The following is a 21,879-nucleotide window of genomic DNA, read 5'->3' as shown; positions in this document are numbered from 1 at the left end:
GATTAAAAAAAGACGCTGGATTTTATCCCAGGACAGCCTCGCGCATGCGCACTATGATCCGTACACACGCACAGTAGACCGATAATCAGCCGTCCTGCAAATATGCAGCTCAGCGATCAGGTCTCAGCGATCAGGCGGATCGCGTTCATGAAGAGTCACAGTTGTGATATCAGATGCACGCAGTGTGTCTGACGTCGTGCCTGGGTGGCGTCAGGGAGGTGGCATCTGCAGCAGAGTTTAATATTCAAATAGGGTAGCCACACCCTCTGCCAGTGAGTCAGTTCGGATTGGCAGTTGGCTGCAGTTGACGTGGCTCCCTTATTTGGAATTTTAACTATGCTGCAGCAGTTTTCGAGCCGTCGGCCACAAGGGGGCGCCTGACGGAGCTATTCAAATGCAGCTCCATTCAGGCGTGTATGGCTGCCAGCGCCCACATTTCAGCTGGCATTCCCCGAGAGTGTCTAGCTGAAAGCTGAGAAAAGTCACCCGTTTGGGCACACAAACGGGACATTTTGAGTTGCACCCGTTACTTTGGTGGAACCCCAAATAAAATCCATCAATTGAATATCGCCCTGCAATCTCCCGTTACTTTAGATGGGAGATCGCGGGAGATTTAAACAATTGCATCAGGCTCTCTATTTCGTGCTTACTGTCTACCACCATCTACCCCTGTCTGTCTGCCCCTCTCCTATATCATGTAAGCTATCACGAGCAGGGCCCTCTTCCCTCATGTGCTCTGGCTTCCCTACTAATACTACTGTACCTCTGCCAGATATATCACTGTCCTCCCAAGCACGCTAGGAACTCAAGGACGATTGAATACAATGCAGCATCAGTGTGGTGTCAACTAAGCAGCAGATCTTATACGTTGCTATGGATTATGGAACAAGCGTACTTTCCGCAGATGTAACACGGCATTGCGGATAATCTGTATGTACGCTGACAGTAGTCTACCGTTACATAACACAATGTGGGCTTTCTAAGTGCTCAGACGCTCCTACGTAAGCCCTGGAATGGGACCTGCCTTTCAAATTCCAGAGGCAACGGCTGCCTGTGACCCTACACGGGGGAGGAATGTGTCGGAATTGCCAGCAAACTTTCCAAAGGAATTTATTGGAAGGGGCAGGTGACTGAGGCATCAGCCTCCTGGAGCAATACATTAAGTAAACATTTCCCAGAATGCTCCCGCCTCCACTGCTACGGGAAACAGGAGGCTGGTGGGAGATGCCAAGTCGGGGCTTGTAGTAGCGTATTCTATGCTGGTGCTCAAGTGGTTAACACTCCTCATGGCAAATGAATTAATAGCTTTATGTCATTGTACTGTATTCTCCTTTAGGGGCCCATTTATCGCCATCCGCATCTAAGTGATAAAGATCTGTACCTGCAATGGGTCTACGCAGCACCAATTGTATTGCGCAAGTGCCATCATCGCCAGTACCGCCGCCGGCAGCACCCCCTTCCTGCCGAGCTACCGGTCTTCCTTCTCCTGTGACCCCCGCTGCATTAAAGTGAGCTGCCGCTTTGCAGCATCATTTAACTGCACCGGGTGTCACGGAGACCGGCAGCCCTCACTTGACCACCGATACTTGTACCCTGGTGAGGTATGTTTTTTTTTGTTTTGTTTTTTTACACTGTGATCAGCCTGTGTGTCCATCGGACATACACAGCTCACATCCCTGGACCCGTCCTTGCACAGCTTTCTCTGCCTAGGAGCAGAGAAAGCTGTGCAGAAGCCCAGAATTTGTATCTGAGCCCTGTGATTCGCCAGCTGAAGCTGCTGTTATTATCACGGGGCCAAATGCAATTTTTTTTTTAACATTTTATTTAAGTACATTTGGCCAGATCACATTTCCCTTTTATATGGATGGGAAATGTGATCTGCTTACTAAAAAAAAATGCGAATTGAAGGGTTTTGAGCAGTTTTTCACAAAAACTGCTCCAAACGTACTTTAATACATTTAGCTGAAACTAAAATACTAAAAATAATGTTGGTAGTCCTCTGTGGCACTAAGCCTTCCCATCGCCTATGCACAGGAGAGGTAGCCATTTTGTGTGATGAACCAATATTCAAAACTAGCACGAAGTCCGTCAAAAGGATGGAACAACATTATTATTGTTTATTTATATGGCGCCACAAGGGGTCTGCAGCGCCTGGCAAATACATAGATTACATTAAAGTAATATTAGCGTTGGTGGCTTTACGCAACAAATTTTTAAGGACTTCCGGGTAAACTACATTTTTTCGGTCTTTCCTTCAGGCTAAGGCCTTAACATTCCTTCAGTTTAAAATGAAAAAAAAAAGTGACAAATTGACAGTAAAAGAATCGGTAAAAATGTTTTGTTTTTAAATCTAGATAAACACGCTGCTAAAAATATATACACCTACAAAAAAATGTAAAATGGAATGTTTTACCCCTTTTGCTTCAACTTCTATGGGTATATATCACCCTGGGATAATAGGTTCCATTTATTGGGCAGCAAGCAAAGAAAAAAATTATGTAAAACACATTTTACCTCATTTCACCCCTTTGGGAGTGGAATTTAGACAAATCTGTTTTTAGTGGGTACCTACAACACTAAAATAAAAAAAAGCTACTGTTCAAATGTTAAGTATCTAGGGCGCGATTCACATTTGATAGCACGGCCAAGAATTTGCATGGGCAGCATTGCGTTGAAGCACCATTGGTTATAGATAAAAACATGTTTTTTGCAATAGAAGAGTTTACTCTGGTCTGGTTATGACATCACAGTAAAGCAGGCAATATAAGTAGAGTGCTTAATAATGAGGTAATTAAAATGACAGTGCCTCAGCTCTCATAGCAGCTGGGAGGAGAGCTGTAATGACTGTGCATAAAAGGTATTTACCAAAAGACTGCCAGGGATCTGCGGAGGCTTGAGAGGCACCAGCGCCTCCCCAGGGGTCCTGCTGGGTATTCGATGTCGTTGCTGCTACTGCGGCCCAAGGCTCAGATTTCTGTGGGGCCGCGGTGGCCCCGGCGGGTAGTGCGTCTACCAGGTCCAACAGTGACGGTTGCTGCTGTTAAACAAAAAAAATGGATATACGAGCACAGCATGAGTACCAAGTTAGGTACAGGCCAAGAAATAAAGACATCACCGGCCGCTTTATCACTTCATCAGGCTTAATAATCTACCCCTGAGTTTTTGATGAAAAGTTAAACACAAGTTGCTTCTATAAAACATCAATGACACGACTCCCCAGGCCTGAGCAGCCAATAGAAGATATGCCCCACCAAAGATCCATGTACTGTTTTGTTTTAGCATACCCCACTGTGCAGGCAATTACCCGATTTACTGACTTCATTATTGATCTTACCACTTTCTTTTTGGGGACTTTAATGGTGTGTTTCCTGCTTTCCTCTAGCGCCATCTGCAGTCGCAAGTCATCTCCTCGACGGATTCGCTCCTCCTTTCCAAATATACAAAGCAGGAAGGGGTTAAAGCACTCCGCATGCATGCCTTACCGAACCGCGCTAATAACGATGAGCATTTCCAGTCAGAACACCAATCACCCACCTCAGACCCATTTTGCATCTTTTTCACGTAAATAATTGTATGGATTTTTAAAGGCTAAACATCTCTATACATAAAAGGTTAACCACTCCCCACCTCTATGAGGTGAAGTAACCGCCAGTGACCACTTGAGGCCACTCGACGGGCCATATTACTCCTTTGTGTGCTAAAAGATGTCATAACAGAAAGTGAACGCAATTTTTGTAGGGACAATGATCTGTTTAAAACTTGCTGGATATGGAGAGAGGGAGCTGTGAAGACAGAGATTGGAGGTAGGAGCAGGTAGGGACTGGGGTGGGGTGGAGAGTTTTTGGGCTGAAAACGGTCACAGCTCAAAGTGAAAGTACATTTCAGAAGCCGCCATTTTGATAGACTTTTAACGAGTTTGTATATAAAGGCTTTTCCGTGCAGTCTTGAGGAGAGAGATCTTGTGGAGGAGTTGCCCATAGCAACCAACCAGCTTTTTTTACTGTCATTTATCTAGCATGCTGTATAAAATTCAGCTGAATGGTTGCTATGGGTAACATCTACACTTTATCTCACTCTAGGGCTTGATACCTTTTTTCCCCAGGAAGGACAAGAGTACAGAATAAGACACAAAGGATCAGTCAATGCTGCTGGCTGCCTGGAAACCCCCCTGCTGTGTCCCACAGAAATGTTTTACCTAAAGGTATATATATATATATATATATATATATATATATATATATATATATATATATATATATATATATATATATAGTATTACTGAGAATGACTTTCATACAGACAATGCAAATAAGGAAAGGGTGGGTTATTCATGACATAAGACTGGCAGGGGCACCCCCGCATCTGATATACACGGCATTTGTACGACAATGTACAGGGACTCACCTGCTCCGCCACTTCGCGGCTCATGGCGAGGGCCAGTTGTAACTGTAACTCCTCCTCTCCGCTTGTCTGGGGCCTGGCCTGCTCCAACTCTGATGATACTCGGGGGGAGGTGGCTAAGGGGCGACACACAGAGAGGTCATTGTCACAGATATCACAAAGCATAAAGTGCCAGCTCAGTGGGTACATTAAAACCACCGGCATCTCTGTTAGCCGTACAGACCCCCAATAAATTCAGTTCACCCCTATGACCCTGGGCTTCATTTGTTAATAGAAAAAGACTTTAAATACACCAAATATTTGAGGGTATATTATCTATTGGTTAAGCTATGCCGCTGATGGCAAGAGAAATCGCTGTTAAATCCACTGGTCAAAGCCACCAATCATTGATACACCTGGGCCCTGCCCAGCTCACAGCAGCCCTGCCAATCAGTCCTTGGTATTAAACTAGTTACCGTCCGGTCAACACGAAGGAAGACCATAACAGTAATGTCAGTGCCAGCGGCCAACGACTCCATCAAGGGGCCACCGGTGTGCACACTTGAATCCCCCCATCGAGACGAGGAGCAGCGTCAGGATGTTCTGCCTTTTTATATTCTACATCAGTGATTTTCAACCTTTTTACCTTGCGGCACACTAAATAAGATTTAAAAATTGCCAAGGTACACCATTAAATCCCCACAGGGCAAAACACATTGGCCCCCACAGGAAAAAAAAAACATATTGGCCCCCATATAAAAAAACAATCACACTGGTCCCCACAGGTAACAAAAATAAAATACATTGGCCCTTTACATAAAAAGTAGAGACCAGTAAATAGCAGTTGAACTGGTGGTGGCTGTAAACTGGTTTGGGCATCTCTAGATCTGGGGCCCACCTGAGAACAGCTCAAGGCACACTAGTGGTTGGAAAACGCTGTTCTAGATGTAGTTGAATAAGTTGGGCTGTTGCTTCTTCAACATTCAGAAAAGGCACTAGAATGGCGGTGTGATATTGCGGCCCAATCAAAGCCTTAAGCACAGAGGGCCACATTAGTCTGCTCAGCTGCCGCACTTCTCTACACTAAGACCCCAATTAACCTGCGCATGGTGAGCAGTGCGCATGTGCAAGTTGTCTGCCCTCGCTTGCTGCTTGCAGGATGACTGACAACTTGTTGGATTGCCGTATGCGTTTTGTGGGCGTCCCCCAGCTGTTGGGAGGGTTGCTGATGTCATCAGTGGTCTCCTTCTTCCCACGTCCTTAACAGCACCGAGTGAGCCCTGGCTCGCTCAGCACTGTGGCAGACGGGGGGGATTATTTAATGGTGAATGATTTTCCCCCTGTGTGAATGGCTGCATACGCGTTCGCAGATGTGTACAGAGGAGGGGGTACACGTTCGGTGGGGTGGCATTACCTGCTGGCTGGGCTGCCCTGAATCATACCCTAAAAGTGTAATTCTCAGAATCCGTGGACAACTGCACAGTATCATGGTCTGTATGCCGAATGTAATTCTCAGTATCTCTTTCATAATCAGAAACCACCGATACGCACAGTACCGCTTCTTCCATGTACTTTAAACTCTTTTGCATCAGAAAGACCGCAGCGTTTGCCCTCCATTGCTCTGCCGCTACCACGTAGGCGCATTCACAGAGCGCGGAAAGTGTGGGAACTGAAGCAGCAATGGGCAGACACGCTACCCGTGCCCTTTTGCACAATATCAGGCACGCAGCTGTCCACATGGCACCGCCAAAACATTGCTGACAGGGTGCAGCGAGCTCTCAACATCAGGGGAAACTAGGTTGTGCATAATTCCCAGCCCTGGCGATGTCAGCAAACCTTAAAATACTCCATCACCCCACAGACAGGAAGCAGGGGCAGTGCTATGGGATGTACAGGGTCACAAGGCCTCATTCCCGGAATTCCTGTGAGAGGGACATGCCGTGCTGGTATGTGCTGGAGAAAGCGTAAAGAGAGCTTGCACAATGTGTGGCCACTGTGCTAATCAACATTTAACATATTAAAAAAAAAAAAACAATCACCTGTGCACAGAGGGGGCAGCCATTGTGTGGGCTTATTCAGTCATTGCCAGAATGCAGCACTGCAATCCACCGGGATCTAGCACCTCAGTCATCAGTCATGTCGGTGCTTACTATTGTATTAATAGACTCCATTTTCCATGCCTTATGTGCTAGTGATGTTACTAGTCTTTAGTAATAGGCCAAATATTAGCTACAAAATGGCTGCCTCCGCTGTAGACAAAAAGAGTAAACTTTCTAAATGCTGCATACCAATGAACTTGGGGTACTTGTGTAGTTTCACGGCGGCAGCTTACACTACGTTTGAAGCTACGCTAATAGCGTAGCCCAACGGCTGCCTTACTTGTGTAGTTCCACGGCGGCAGCCGAAGCTACATTATCAGCGTAGACTGCCGGCTGCCTTACTTGTGTAGTATCATGGTGGCAGCCTAAGCTACGTTATCAGCGTAGACTGCCGGCTGCCTTACTTGTGTAGTTCCACGGCGGCAGCCTAGACTGCCGGCTGCCTTACTTGTGTAGTATCACGGTGGCAGCCGAAGCTACATTATCAGCGTAGACTGCCGGCTGCCTTACTTGTGTAGTATCACGGCGGCAGCCGAAGCTACATTATCAGCGTAGACTGCCGGCTGCCTTACTTGTGTAGTATCACGGCGGCAGCCGAAGCTACATTATCAGCGTAGACTGCCGACTGCCGGCTGCCTTACTTGTGTAGTATCATGGTGGCAGCCTAAGCTACGTTATCAGCGTAGACTGCCGGCTGCCTTACTTGTGTAGTTCCACGGCGGCAGCCGAAGCTACATTATCAGCGTAGACTGCCGGCTGCCTTACTTGTGTAGTATCACAGCGGCTGCCTAAGCTACGTTATCAGCGTAGACTGCCGGCTGCCTTACTTGTGTAGTATCACGGTGGCAGCCGAAGCTACATTATCAGCGTAGACTGCCGGCTGCCTTACTTGTGTAGTATCACGGCGGCAGCCGAAGCTACATTATCAGCGTAGACTGCCGGCTGCCTTACTTGTGTAGTATCACGGCGGCAGCCGAAGCTACATTATCAGCGTAGACTGCCGACTGCCGGCTGCCTTACTTGTGTAGTATCACGGCGGCAGCCTAAGCTACGTTATCAGCGTAGACTGCCGGCTGCCTTACTTGTGTAGTTTCACGGCGGCAGCCTAAGCTACGTTATCAGCGTAGACTGCCGGCTGCCTTACTTGTGTAGTTTCATGGTGGCAGCCGAAGCTACGTTATCAGCGTAGACTGCCGGCTGCCTTACTTGTGTAGTATCACGGTGGCAGCCTAAGCTACATTATCAGCGTAGACTGCCGGCTGCCTTACTTGTGTAGTTTCACGGCGGCAGCCTAAGCTAGGTTATCAGCGTAGACTGCCGGCTGCCTTACTTGTGTAGTTTCACGGCGGCAGCCTAAGCTAGGTTATCAGCGTAGACTGCCGGCTGCCTTACTTGTGTAGTATCACGGTGGCAGCCTAAGCTACGTTATCAGCGTAGACTGCCGGCTGCCTTACTTGTGTAGTTTCACGGCGGCAGCCTAAGCTACATTATCAGCGTAGACTGCCGGCTTCCTTACTTGTGTAGTATCACGGCGGCAGCCTAAGCTACGTTATCAGCATAGCCCAACGGCTGCCTTACTTGTGTAGTTTCACCGTGTCCCTGGCAAGCCTACTCAGCGCCTCTCTCACACTGCCGGCGCCAGCATGATCCCCTCTCTGCCAAAGAGAGGGGATCATGCTGGCGCCGGAGGAGAGGCGCTCCATCTGTTTGAGACACAGGAGCGTCTCAGGCACTCCAGCAATGAGACGCTCCTGCGTCTGAGTAGCTATTGCGGCAGGGTACAGCAACCCTGCCGACAGGGTTAGGGGTTCTGTAGCACGTGCGTCTCCTGTCCAAAGAGGGGGTGCGGACGCAAGTGCGTCTCATTCACAATGAAGGAGGCTTTTGCCAGTGTTCCATGTTACATACTTGCAAATGCCTCCTTTTCAAACCTCCACTATCCACAGCAGCCCGAAGCGTGGCAAGCGGACACGTTACGCGTCCTCCCAACCTTTTCATACCCCCACTATGCACGTCGGCATGGAGTTGATTTTATATAGTGTGGCGAGCGCAGCAAGCCATCGAGCCCGAAGTGTGGAGAGCGGACGCGGATTACATGTAAGGTAATCCGCGTCCCCACGTGGGACTCGATGCGCTCGCAACACTATATAATATCAACTCCATGCCGAGGTGGATAGTGGGGGTATGAAAAGGTCGGGAGGAAGCGTAACGCATCCCCTTGCGGGGCTGGATAGTGGGGGTGTTTCAAGATCTGACAGGGACGCTTAAGCGGCCGCGGGTACACTATGCTAATTCTGACTGACTACGCTAACTACGCTGGCCGCGGGAACACTACGCTGATTCTGACTGGGATGCTACACTACTTCTGACTGACTATGCTAACTACACTGGCCACGGGAACACTACGCTGATTCTGACAGGGACGCTACGCTGATGGCGTAACTGCCGCCGGGAAACTACACAAGTACCGAACTTGGAAACTCATGTAGCCAAGTTATGATATGGCACCTACACGTTGGAAATAATGCATGTGCAGTCTCCCACCGTGTCACTCACTGTAACTAGTCTCAAGATGGCTCCTGCACATGCTGAGTAAAGAGCTCAGTGGCCATCTTGGGATAGGGCATGAAGCCTCAAGGGAGAAGAGGAAGATTGGAGTCTGTGGAGTGTTTGCAATATATGTTGCATGGCCACATAATACATACCATGCTCCCCTCCCCATGCGCAGCTGTAGCAATGTGGAATTACAAATGTTTAGCGTTATTTAAGCTGCAGCCTGTAGTACTGGGAGTGACAAAATAAAAGCGGCTAACACAAATCTAATTTACTTCATGACTACATACGTACAGTAATATACTGGCTGGGCAGGTAAAAGCTATCTGACAATTTATTGCTTTGAGTGAAGTGTAATGATCAGTGAAATACACCTGTCGCCATGCAGTATCTGGGGCAGTAGGAGATCTGGGAAATCCCGTGTTCCTATTTACAAACAGCGCAGGCTGGTTTTCCCCGTTTGCCTCCAGCACAGTAGAAATTAATCACTAAAGCAGGATTCCCATCGCACCATCTGTCTCCTCTCTCTACTTTCGTCATACTTAGCATTTTCTGTGCCAGAGCCGCAGCCAGCGGGCCAACGGGCGATGCGGGCACCTGTCAAAGAATCTGAGTGATTCTGGCTGCAAACATTAAGGTAGCCATTGTTAGTGTTGCTCAATCTTTTTCTAGCCAAAGATGGCCATTAAAATCATTGGCCTTTCGTCCATAATAAAGATCAGATTTGCCGGGTGTTTCATAAATAAACCCCATAGTCTGCATTTTTGGAATTAATAGGTATCTCATGGTGATTCTGGTCCCTTATAAGGATTGTCAACAATATTGGTGCAGCACACAAGATGGCTCCCCCCACTAGCCGCATACAAGATGGCCGTCTCTACTGTGTGAAGGAGACACGTAGACTTTAATTGCATAAGTCACGGGAATATAGTATTTTTTAGGAGTACTGAATGAATCTAATAATAAATCTGTATTAATTTGCCTATGGCAGGGTTTTAAGGATACCCATGCTTGTGCACAGATGGTATAGTGAAACTGACTGAGGTATTAATATAGGGGGGTACTTATCAAAGCTTGGTGTGAGATAAAGTTGTAAGAGATAAAGTTTCAACCAATCAGCTTCTGTCACTTTTCGAAAACAGTCGGTAAAATGTAAGGCAGAAGCTGATTGGCTGCTTAAGTATGGATATCCTTAAAACCTGGAGAATTAGTGTGCAATGAGGACCGAGTTTGGGAAACACACTATCGTGTGGAATTATACAGTGTATGGCCAACAATAAAATACATATACAGGAGCCCATTGTGGGCGGGATTCAATAATGATCCCCGGTGCACATCGCCGGCATTCGCATAGTTAATAATCGCATATGCAGTAACATATGCGATTATTAACGCAAAAGCGATGGCCGGCGATGTGCACCGGGTCCCCCCCTCCCTGCCGGAAACCTTACACAGCTGTAAGGGCTCCGATTCCTCCTCCCTGCACTCAGAAGTGGTGCAGGGAGGAGGAGATCACTGGTCCAGGCAGCACAGCAGGAGGCTGGCCGGACACAGGTGAGGGGGGTGCGGCGCAGATCGGCGGGGGGGCGCGCGGGGCAGCGGGGGACACGAAGGGAAGCCCATAGGCTTCCATGGGGTTACACCAAATAGGAACTGGCGTAACCCCCCCCAGCGAAGCCCCAGATGGGGCTTTGCTGCATATGAAAATGCGGTAAAAACCCCGAAAACTGGGTTTTTACGGCATTTTCAGTTTGCTGAATCTCGCCCCATATATGATAAAAGGCTATCAATACTCCTCATCTCTATGGGGGGAATTCAAGTGTTTTGTGTGCTGGCAACCACTAGATGGCGTCACTCCCCATTGTGCGGCTTGCGGCAACCTAAAAGGTGGCAACACGCCTCCTTTTTTGGGAAACAGAGACCATCGCAGCCCCCTCCTCCCCACCCCACAAACAGTAGCAGACTGCCAATCACTGACCGTCTGCTTCCATCCTGCTTGCAACACTGCATAACCAGTACTAATACCGGTCTCATCGCAGATCCTTCGTGGGATCTGCATAACCCCCAGTGGGCATAGCCAAGACAGGCAGCTAAGTGCCACAGACAGGAGAATATTAACATTAGCATAAGACAGCAAGCAGCCCGCCACAGCCAAACCAAGGACGGCCTCTGATACCCATGTGTCCAAGTGGAATTTCCCTAATCTCTGCTTCCAGTCCCAGACACACGCACTCGGAGCTGCTTCCCTATAAGGTATACACAAATGGGCAGGATCTGATTGGTTGCAGTTATAGTTCCAATATATGAGACAGCTGTACTGTTATATATTATGTGACATCCTAATTGTCTAACCCCTGAGACTGGGCATGAGATCAGCGGGTCAGTCTGTGGGCAGATGGGAATTATAATGCCCAGCTGGGAGGACGCCTCTCACAGTGTACCACCCTGCCATCCTCAGTCCTTATCTACAGCCCACACGCTCTCTATTCCCCGCGTTACCGCACACACACTCTCTAGTCTATCTGACAGGGCTTTCTGTCACCTGTAGTTCCACAACAGCTGCAAAAGCCACAGGACGATCCATATTGTATACGATAACCCCCCCCATGTCATGCAAAGCGGCAAAACCTTTCCTAAGCCAAAGGGACAGCACATAGACAGCGAAAGCACATGTTGTTCCAATACCTGTGGTAAACTTGCCCCCCCCTGAAATTAGGGGGTGTCTGAGAGAGAGATAATGCTGGGGAGTTATGCACAAGCCGTAAAAATGTTTTTTTTTAAAACACGCGGCACAGTGCTACTTAAAGCAGCCAATCACATATCAGCTTCCATCAGCCCAGTGACAGCCAATGTCTTACTGTTTGTCATAGGTGACATCTGTCAGCTTTGCGATTACATAAGCCTTATTCTACTGCAGTAGCTGGGAACTAGAGAAGCTCCGCACATCTGGAATAGGGGAGTCCCACGTCCCGGTGCCATCACAATAGGGGTCTTGGGGGAAAGAGACCGGGGACAATCAGCCGTCTATGTGAGCTTGCATTAGCAGGCGCCTCATCTTTCTCTCATGAAGAGCGGGTCTGTTTATTGTGCGGGGAGGGAGGAGGGACAGTACCATGCAGCTGGACCCGGTCTGACCAGCAGCCTTATACTAACCAAGCATGCAAGCCAGCCATGCCTAAACACTCACCTGCTAAGACCTCACACATGACTGGCGGCAGGTGGGGCGAGATAACACAATAATATTGCATTCAGTGGATTATAATGCACATTACTGAGATTTGTTATGTTCTACACACCAGAGCGTATTACTGTCGTCCCTAATGGAAAATCTGACTCCCTGTGAATCACACCAAACTGGGGTGAAAAACTCCATGTGGACCTTTTGACTGTCGACCTAGACATTGTCAAACTAATGACCTGTCGAACTAACGACCTAGAACCATGTCAACCTTTTCCCATGTCGCCCTAGACCCACGTCTACATTTTCCCATGTCGACCTAATGACTGTCAGCCATCATGCTGTAGACCAAATGATCCCAACCCGTTCCGCAATTTGGTACAAACCACTACTTACCGCATGTGGATTGGGCCCAGTCAACTTGTGGCTCTTCAACTACACATCCCAGCATGCCTTGCCACTGTATTGCTATTAGGGAATGCTAAAACTGTGTCAGGGCATGCTGGGATGTGTAGTTTCACAACAGCTGGAAAGCTACAGGTTGGCCAGGCCTGGCATAGATGCTTATTGCTATACTTATATATGTGATTAGTAAAGCAAAGGACAGCTCTCCTGGTAGGAGCTGTCCTGTGCGATGTCTGGACTTCCAGGTTCCGACCCAAGGTGCAAGGGGTGCTGGGAGGGATCCAATTGGATCCCTCTCCAGGGAGAATGTGGAAAAGCCCACAGGCTTTTCCAAGCCACTGGAATCCATTGCACTCCTTTGCTTAGTAGATATGGAAAACTGCAGTACAACCTGCCTATAATACAACCAATCAGCTCCGGCAATCAATTTTCAAACACACCCTGCATCATGGCAGCTAGAAGCTGATTGGCTGGTACTTTATCTCTCTCTCCACAAGTTGACGGAAGGAAAAACAGAGCAACAAACACAGGATTACAATACACCTCAGAGTCTTCCTCATGTTTTACTTCAGCTTCAGTTCCACTTTAATGTAATAAACCACAATGTGATGTGTGTGAATTGCAATCACAAATATCAGCACATTTTTAGGCTTTCCCACACTGCGAGGAGAAGAAGAAAAAACGAGCAAGAAGCTTTTAACACTCCATCTCCTTCAATGGATAATTAATTTAAACCCAGTCAGCAGGCAGAATGCCGATCTCCTTTTCAAAAGACAGCTAAATTGGATTAGCCAGGGGGTGATAATGACATAAGGTGGAGGGAAGGGATTGTGTATCCTGACACCACATGTATAGAAACTGTTCATTAGATGTATGTATTCGTTACACATCAGGGCTGGACGCCTTAAGATTGGCTGTTACTTTACACGGCGAGAATTCTATTCTACAGCGACGAATTACAGTAGCCTGAGGGAGTGTGGCGCAGAGAGGTCATACCGCTTTCACATCGCAAAATGCAGGGTCGCACCGGGACGTGGAAACGGTTCAATCCCGGTGCGACCCTGCATTTTGCGCTGTTCAGATCACAGCTAAATGGAAATATTGCCGGTTCAATGATGTCACGCGGGGGCGGGGCAGAGCTGTGGAGCATCATCAAGGACAGGGGAGGAAGCAGCTCCAAGCGATGCCTCCTCCGTAGTGTGAACGGGAAACGGGTCGCTCGACCCGATGAACCAATTCACACTGCACAGCAATGAGCCGGTAAGAGCCATTCTTTTTTACTGGTTCGTATTGCCGTGTTGCTATAATGCTTTGCTGGCCCCGGTAACCCCTTTCATATTGCACCAATTACCAGGTCAATCGGCAAGAAACCGGCATGAGCTGGGGAAAGATAGAGACAGTGGCGTGGTGTGCTGCAATGCCCCCACACTCCCACCGGCGACCACCCATCCAATGTTTTCTTATTTTTCCTTCAAAGGAGCATGACCACACCTCCCCGGTGACCACGCCCCCTCGCAGAGGCCACGTCCACTTCCTTTTATAATGGCCCGGCCGACCTGTCGGCATCCCTGACTAGGAGCAGTGAAATTACTCCATTTTAGGCAAGGACACACACACACAGCAAATACATGATTCTATCTTATGGCGGCTGACACAGCGGCGTTACCTAGATGTATTCATGCTGAATTAATGTCATGTGACTGCTTCTAAAATGGGAGCACATGAGTAAGGCTCGCTGACAGGGGTCTAAAAATAACGCTGGTAAATGGCATTAACATAAGTCTGCAGGGAGATGGCCCTGCTGCTGCAGGTTTGGGCATGGGGTAAAACTACGGGCGTTACAGGTACATTGTGAAGCTGCCCAATTTAAAAGCAGACAGATGCAATTACGTCAGCACAAGGTTCCGTCAGAACCTTGCATTTTATAGTCTGATTCTTAGTACAGTCTAGGGGCCCGATTCAATGTTATCCCCCTTGTCTCACCACCAGTGGGTGTGTAGCTGTGTGTAGTTGCAAACCCAGGGGTAGATTTATTAAGCTCGGTGAAGTGATAAACTGTCTGGTTTTTATCAGCGGCCAATCAGCTACTACCTTTGAAGTTACAGGCTTGGTTTGAAAAATGAGAGGTAGGAGCTGATTGGCCGGTGATAAAAACCAGACACTTTATCACTTCACCGAGCTTAATAAATTTACCCCTGGGTTTGCAACTAAAGTAGCTACACACCCACTGGTGGTGAGACAAGGGGGATAACACTACATGGGTGACACCAAAATAGCCTCGGCTCTGCTATTTTGGTGTCACCCTCTGAGACGTATCATCAGGCAGCAGTGAGACAGGGAAGAGGATGGGGCAGCCCAGGAGCTCCCAGGGTACTTGGAATTTGCGAGGCCACGCCCCATTAAAGGATTTCCACACAGGAAAAGCAGCAAAATAATCGCTCAAACATCAGCATCGGGTTTCGAAAAACATTGGCATTGGGTTTTTAGGACATCGGAATTTAGAAAGTAGCTGATAATTTTAAAAAAGTGTCCCACGGTCTTTATAAACATAAAGGCAACGCATTGATACTTACATCCATGGTACGATGCCGGAGAGCCACCAGATTTCCCATAGTCCTGCTCGGAATAGCTAGTAGACAGGTTTGGCTGGCTAGATCCTCGGCCAAAGCTGATCTGGTTGCTGCTCCCTACTGAAGTAGTAACCTGAGCCATCCGCTCTTTGGTCTTTAGCGCCTGGGCCCTTTCGCCCTTCAACCTCTCATCATCTTTTAAGAGGCTCACCAACTGTTTTGACTTTTCCCGTACATTAATCCCCTGGTCTTTGCCATCGCGGTCAATGTATTGGAAGTCTTTCAGCGTCTGTATGGCAAATATGTTTTCCTTACACTGGTGGGAAACCCTCTCGGAGCCGGTCTTGATGAGATAATCCAGCAGAGTCAGAGCTTTGTAAACGTGTCTCCAGTTCTTCCCGTGGTCGTTGAGTCTCTTCCAGATCATGCTCATGATTTCGGAAAAAGCCACCACGTTGTAGGTCAAGTCTGCGACCTCTGTCATGAGGGAGCTGGAGGGACCCCATGGATCATTGGAGGTGGCTTCCCGGACTTTTATCTCCGCCTCGGAGTAATTATTAACAATGTTCTTCATTTGTCTCCTTATTGACGAGGTCGTCATTTTTGTAAAGGATTTAAAATAAAAAAAAATAAAAAAATATCTCAAGGTCCTTCTTTTTTTTAATAAAAACAAATAAGAATCACAAAAGGGAAGTGGTAATCCAGGAGCGAGGCGTCCTTGCCTTGCACGGAAGAGAAGGGAATCCGGCACAAGCGTCAGGGCACGCGACAAAATGAGGCCCCCTTCTGGTTAAAAGCATCTCCTCTGCCAACGTGCATTGTTAAACCCAGAAGCTAAAAAAAAGGCGGGAAAAAAGAAAGGAAAGTGTCAACAACAATATTCAGAACATAAAAACATAAATAACACACAGACTTTTGATGTCCTTGGTGTTCAGCCCATAGGTAGCGACAACATGCCCTTCACTGTAATCAACACTTCTGCTTCCTTATGGATGAAATACAGTACTTACATGCATTATTTTCAATGAGCCCAGTGAGGCACCTTGCACGAAGCAAGACGAGCGAAGTGGTGCACTAATTGGGGGTCCATGTCCTCTTTTTCCTTGTGTTACTTGTGTTACTTTTTATATGGAAATTACTTAGTTGTCATGTTGATCTTTTGGGGTCAACCTAGACCCAATGAACCCAAACTTCCACAACTCATAATCTCAACATTCATAGGAAAGTATTCACATCCTCTCCAACTCTCCCAGGCTTGTGGTGGTCTGGGAGCAGGTCAAAGTACCACATGCATAAGCCCCAAAACGGAAGAGAGGAAGGAAATTATAGTGCAGCACATTTAACCTTTTGAGTGCCAACGTTGATGTGAGAGATGTGCAAAAATATCTGCTAAAAATGCCACCCTCGCTCACAGCGACTGTTATTTTTTTGGTGCAATGTTTACCAAAACTTCAATGAATTGACTAAAGTGATTCATATTCCGCGACTCCGGCCCTGGCATTTTTTTTAACGGATATTTTGCACAAAGGGTTAATACATAGGGACTGATTTATCAATGAGGATCATGAGCAACGGGTTTTTAAATGAATTATGCATGATAAATGATGCTTAAGCCAATCAGCTACCAGTATCACATCGGATCGGTGTCGGAGGTCGAGCGGGCTGCACATAAGATAAATAAAGCCTGGAGCCAGGTGGGGGATGCTGAGAGGTGGACGGGTGATGCCGTGAGCCAGTGAAGGGATGCAGAGAGGTGGGGAAGGCCGAGCGGCGGGCAATTTTTTTTTTAAAAAACATACAAATAAATGGGCAGCCACTGATTGGCTGAGAGCTTTCTCTGGTGAGAACACTGGCCCTGACTGGCGATTAACTAGATTTATCCAGCATGCTGGATCTTAATCACCAGGGGATAGCGATGCGTGGGGCCGCACATCGCTATTCTCTATGGCCCTTACACACGGAGCGATGTAGGGGCATTAGGACCATGTGTAGGCCCCATTAGGGCTGTATCAGGTTTCTATGATGCTGCGGGTAAATCTGTTCGCAGAGCGTGCCATAATCCCTTTATTTCGTTCCAGCTCTGCCCTGTCAGTCTAATGGAGGTGAGATTATCCTCTGGCAATACAATAGCTTGGGGTGTGGAGTAATGATGGAGGATAAGTGTGACAGGTGGGGGCTGGGTGTCGGGTTGTTCTTGTGGGTGTGGCCATGTGCAGAAATATAATAGCGATGTAGCAGGCACATCCGCATAAATTAGCTTATGGCCAGCAGATCGACTTAAAACTATATTAAATATATACCCTTCCGCGTGTTCACTGGTATGTAAACATTCGCAAGCGCGACATTGGCGTAACGTTGTCATGTCCAAAATGTCTGCATTATGAGTGTCAACGGGCAGAATGTCACACTTTAGGCTCTGCAGTTGTGTCAGAGTTGTAAGGTGTAACTAGGGTTAGGCTGCAATTAGTATTAAGCCGGTGCACACACGATGTATGTACCCGGCAGCATCATAAGCATCGGGACTTAGCGGGAGGCCGTCATACATACTTGGCGATGGCGGCCGAGATGAGCGACAGTGGGGTGGGGGATGCAGCTCTCACTAGCGACATAGTATTGCACTAATTAATCCCAGCAGTATTACCACAGTATTGCACTAATTACCTCCAGTATTACCTCAGTATTGCAATAATTACCTCCAGTATTACCACAGTATTGCACTAATTACCTCCAGCAGTATTACCACAGTATTGTACTAATTACCTCCAGTGTTACCACAGTATTGCACTAATTACCTCCAGCAGTATTACTACAGTATTGCACTAATTACCTCCAGCAGTATTACCACAGTATTGCACTAATTACCTCCAGCAGTATTACCACAGTATTGCACTAATTACCTCCAGTGTTACCACAGTATTACACTAATTACCTCCAGTATTACCACAGTATTACACTAATTACCGCCAGTATTACCATAGTATTGCACTAATTACCTCCAGCAGCATTACCACAGTATTGCACTCATTACCTCCAGCAGCTTTACCACAGTATTGCACTAATTACCTCCAACAGCATTGCCACAGTATTGCACTAATTACCTCCAGCAGTATGACCACAGTATTGCAGTAATTACCACCAGCAACATTACCACAGAATTGCACTAATTACCTCCAGCAGTATGACCACAGTATTGTACTAATTACCTCCAGTGTTACCACAGTATTGCACTAATTACCTCCAGCAGTATTACTACAGTATTGCACTAATTACCTCCAGCAGTATTACCACAGTATTGCACTAATTACCTCCAGCAGTATTACCACAGTATTGCACTAATTACCTCCAGCAGTATGACCACAGTACTGCACTAATTACCTCCAGCCGTATAACCACAGTATTGCACTAATTACCTCCAGTATTACCTCAGTATTGCTCTAATTACCTCCAGCAGTATGACCACAGTATTGCACTAATTACCTCCAGCAGTATGACCACAGTACTGCACTAATTACCTCCAGCAGTATTACCACAGTATTGCACTAATTACCTCCAGTATTACCTCAGTATTGCACTAATTACCTCCAGCAGTATGACCACAGTATTGCAGTAATTACCACCAGCAGCATTACCACAGAATTGCACTAATTACCTCCAGCAGCATTACCACAGTATTGCACTAATTACCTCCAGTATTCCTCAGTATTGCACTAATTACCTCCAGCAGTATGACCACAGTATTGCACTAATTACCTCTAGCAGTATTACTACAGTATTGCACTAATTACCTCCAGCAGCATTACCACAGTATTGCACTAATTACCTCCAGCAGTATTACCACAGTATTGCACTAATTACCTCCAGCAGCATTACCACAGTATTGCACTAATTACCTCCAGCAGTATGACCACAGTATTGCACTAATTACCTCCAGCAGCATTACCACAGTATTGCACTAATTACCTCCAGCAGATTGACCACAGTATTGCACTAATTACCTCCAGCAGTATTACCACAGTATTGCACTAATTACCTCCAGCAGCATGACCACAGTACTGCACTAATTACCTCCAGCAGTATTACCACAGAATTGCACTAATTACCTCCAGCAGCATGACCACAGTATTGCACTAATTACCTCCAGCAGTATTACTACAGTATTGCACTAATTACCTCCAGCAGCATTACCACAGTATTGCACTAATTACCTCCAGCAGCATGACCACAGTATTGCACTAAGTACCTCCAGCAGTATGACCACAGTATTGCACTAATTACCTCCAGCAGTATGACAACAGTATTGCACTAATTACCTCCAGCAGTATTACTACAGTACTGCACTGAAGTAATGATTTTTCACCTGCATCTAAGTGGTAGTGCGGGGATTCGTGTGGCAGGGGGGCGGGCATGCAAATGCGGGGCGTGTGGCATGCAAATGCGGGGATTCGTGTGGCAGGGGGGGCGGGCATTCAGCTGTTTGCTAGGCTGTGAACATTCGGCTGCCTGAATCAGGCGCACAGTTCCAAACCGCAGCTCCGACCCAGATTTCTTACAAATACAGAATACCCCCGTACACCTGCCTCGGATGCAGCATTACACTCTGCATGGGTCTAACTAAGTAATTTCCATATAAAAAGTAACACAAGTGCAACAAGTGTCAGGCAAATACAAGTCAGCATGCGGAAGCTACGTGAATACCTCTGAATGTGTGATGTACAGTGGCCAGCTATTTACATATTAATTACATGGCAGGAGAGGATTTATCCTAAATGGGCGGGACATGCCACGTCATGGTGCGAGTGACAGGACCATTGTCCAATCTGGTCAAACAGAGAGGTAACAATATTGGACAAGTTTTGGTGGTTTCAGATAAACAGCCCGATTGACGTAAAAGAGATCTGTCTGATAGTGTTTGTGAGATCACCAGATGAATTAATGTGCCTGATACTAATTAAAATATTCAAACTGATCACATTACGGATCTCGGCACGTACAGGAAATGCGCATTTTTTGTTTAGTACATCCCACCCCTAAAGTGAAGTTGGTTCAGCAACAGATTAGTTTCCCATGCTAAATATCTGACACAATAAATGACAGAAGATAATTGATTGCTATGTACAACTTCTGTACATATCTCTCTAAAAGGGGGGGGGGGGGGGGGGGATTCGACTGTCGGGAGGGTTCAAACTGCTTTTGCCTAAGCCCTGTTGACGTTCAATGGTCTGCTTAATGTATGTCAACCTCAATTGGGTTGGCCCAATATCCCATGGCAGTGTAATACCACTTTCACACCAGATTATGCAGGGACTTACCCGAAAAACAGTCCAGGGATCAAGCAGGGACATTCCCGGGTTGGCCCCTTTCACACCAGCCTAGTCTCTGCATTTTCTGGTGTGAGGGGGGAAAGACAATGCTGGGAGGGTGCCTATGAACAGCAGCAGGTGGCGGGCAGCGGGGTCCGGGCAGTGGGTGGCGGGCAGCAGGGTCCAGACTGCGGGGATCCGGGCAGTGTCGGCTGGGCGCTTGTAGCGCTATTTGTCGGGCAGCGGGGCGGACGCTGATTGGTTGAGAGAATCCTGCCAGGCTTTTGTTTTCAAATTCAGCAGCGCTTCCCGCTGCCTGGCAAATAGCGCTACAAGCCCAGCCGCCGGTGCTCGGATTCCCGCAGTCTGGACCCCACTGCCCACTGCCCGGACCCCACTGCCTGCCACCCGGACCCTGCCACTCGCTGCCCGGCACCCTGACCCTGCTGCCCGGGACAGTAGCTTTCACACCAGCCAGTAACCTGAGCTGGTCGCGGGAGCAACCCTGCTAAATCCCAGCAAATTTTCCCAGGTATTTGACCCGCTAGTCGTGGGTAGTTCCCGGGGCCAACCTGGGAATTTTGGCTGGTGCGAAAGGGGTATAAGAGAAGCGTAACCCTGTGCGCCATTATATAACAGAACCTAAGGAGGACATAGAAGCACAATTTACTTAATGTAATCATTTTGCTGATTTCTCAATAGGAAACTTTTGGCCTATGAAAAAATGCTGATACTGTAGAGTGCCATGATCCAAGTAAGTGTGGGAACCGCTGGTGTATAAAACTTCCCCAGGCCATATTGTGCAAATCCAGGACTGTTCCTCTCCCAGTTATGTCCAAGTATCCTCCGTATTTGCAACAACAAACATAGATTTAAATGTAGGGAAATGTCTTCCTGTTTTGGTTTAAAGTATGACAGTCTTCAAATGGTTTATAAGGTCGTGCTATTTAGTCATTTCTCCTCGTAAATTACAGCCTGTAACATGGCAGTTAGGAGCTGATTGGTTGGCACTATGGGCGGGATGTACTAACGCTTACCGCTCCGTAGACATCCATGTTTCGCGTCCGCAATGGCTTCGTGTTATGTATTAATCAAGTTTCGTTGTGTTGTTGAAAAAAAAAACTCCGCCGGCTTCTGTTCTCGCGGAGTTTCCGGCGCGGCAGATCCCCTCATTCATCTCTGTGTAGCTGAAGCGCCTGTGTGATGTACTAACACTCGCAGCGCTCAGCTTTGTGTGGAATTAATTCGCCTTGTATTTCAGGCGTTAATACACTGTTTTATCTCATGGGGGTTTTTTTTATGTCACAAATATATTAAACAAGAAGGTAATTTTTTTTTTTTTTTATTTGTCTGAGTTAGGCGTTGGTTGTCTTGTGGGCATCTCATTAGAATGC

General features: G+C 47.3%; 1 protein-coding gene across 1 annotated transcript in view; it reads right to left on the bottom strand.

Moving 5' to 3' along the window:
* Nucleotides 1-21,879, bottom strand: part of EPN2 (epsin 2) — a 48,257-nt gene that overhangs the window by 12,733 nt on the left and 13,645 nt on the right. The window contains exons 2-5 of the mRNA XM_083152772.1: nucleotides 15,189-16,019; nucleotides 4,405-4,517; nucleotides 3,335-3,427; nucleotides 2,866-3,037 (exon numbers count right to left, since the gene is read on the bottom strand). Of these exons, the coding sequence (XP_083008898.1) occupies nucleotides 2,866-3,037; nucleotides 3,335-3,427; nucleotides 4,405-4,517; nucleotides 15,189-15,786 (976 nt within the window). The 5' untranslated portion in view covers nucleotides 15,787-16,019. The remainder of the gene's footprint in view (nucleotides 1-2,865; nucleotides 3,038-3,334; nucleotides 3,428-4,404; nucleotides 4,518-15,188; nucleotides 16,020-21,879) is intronic.

The sequence above is a fragment of the Crinia signifera genome, chromosome 7 (genome assembly GCF_055691185.1).
Source record: "Crinia signifera chromosome 7, ASM5569118v1, whole genome shotgun sequence".
In the NCBI taxonomy this organism is placed as follows: domain Eukaryota; kingdom Metazoa; phylum Chordata; class Amphibia; order Anura; family Myobatrachidae; genus Crinia; species Crinia signifera.
This window is presented reverse-complemented; position numbering and strand designations above follow the sequence as displayed.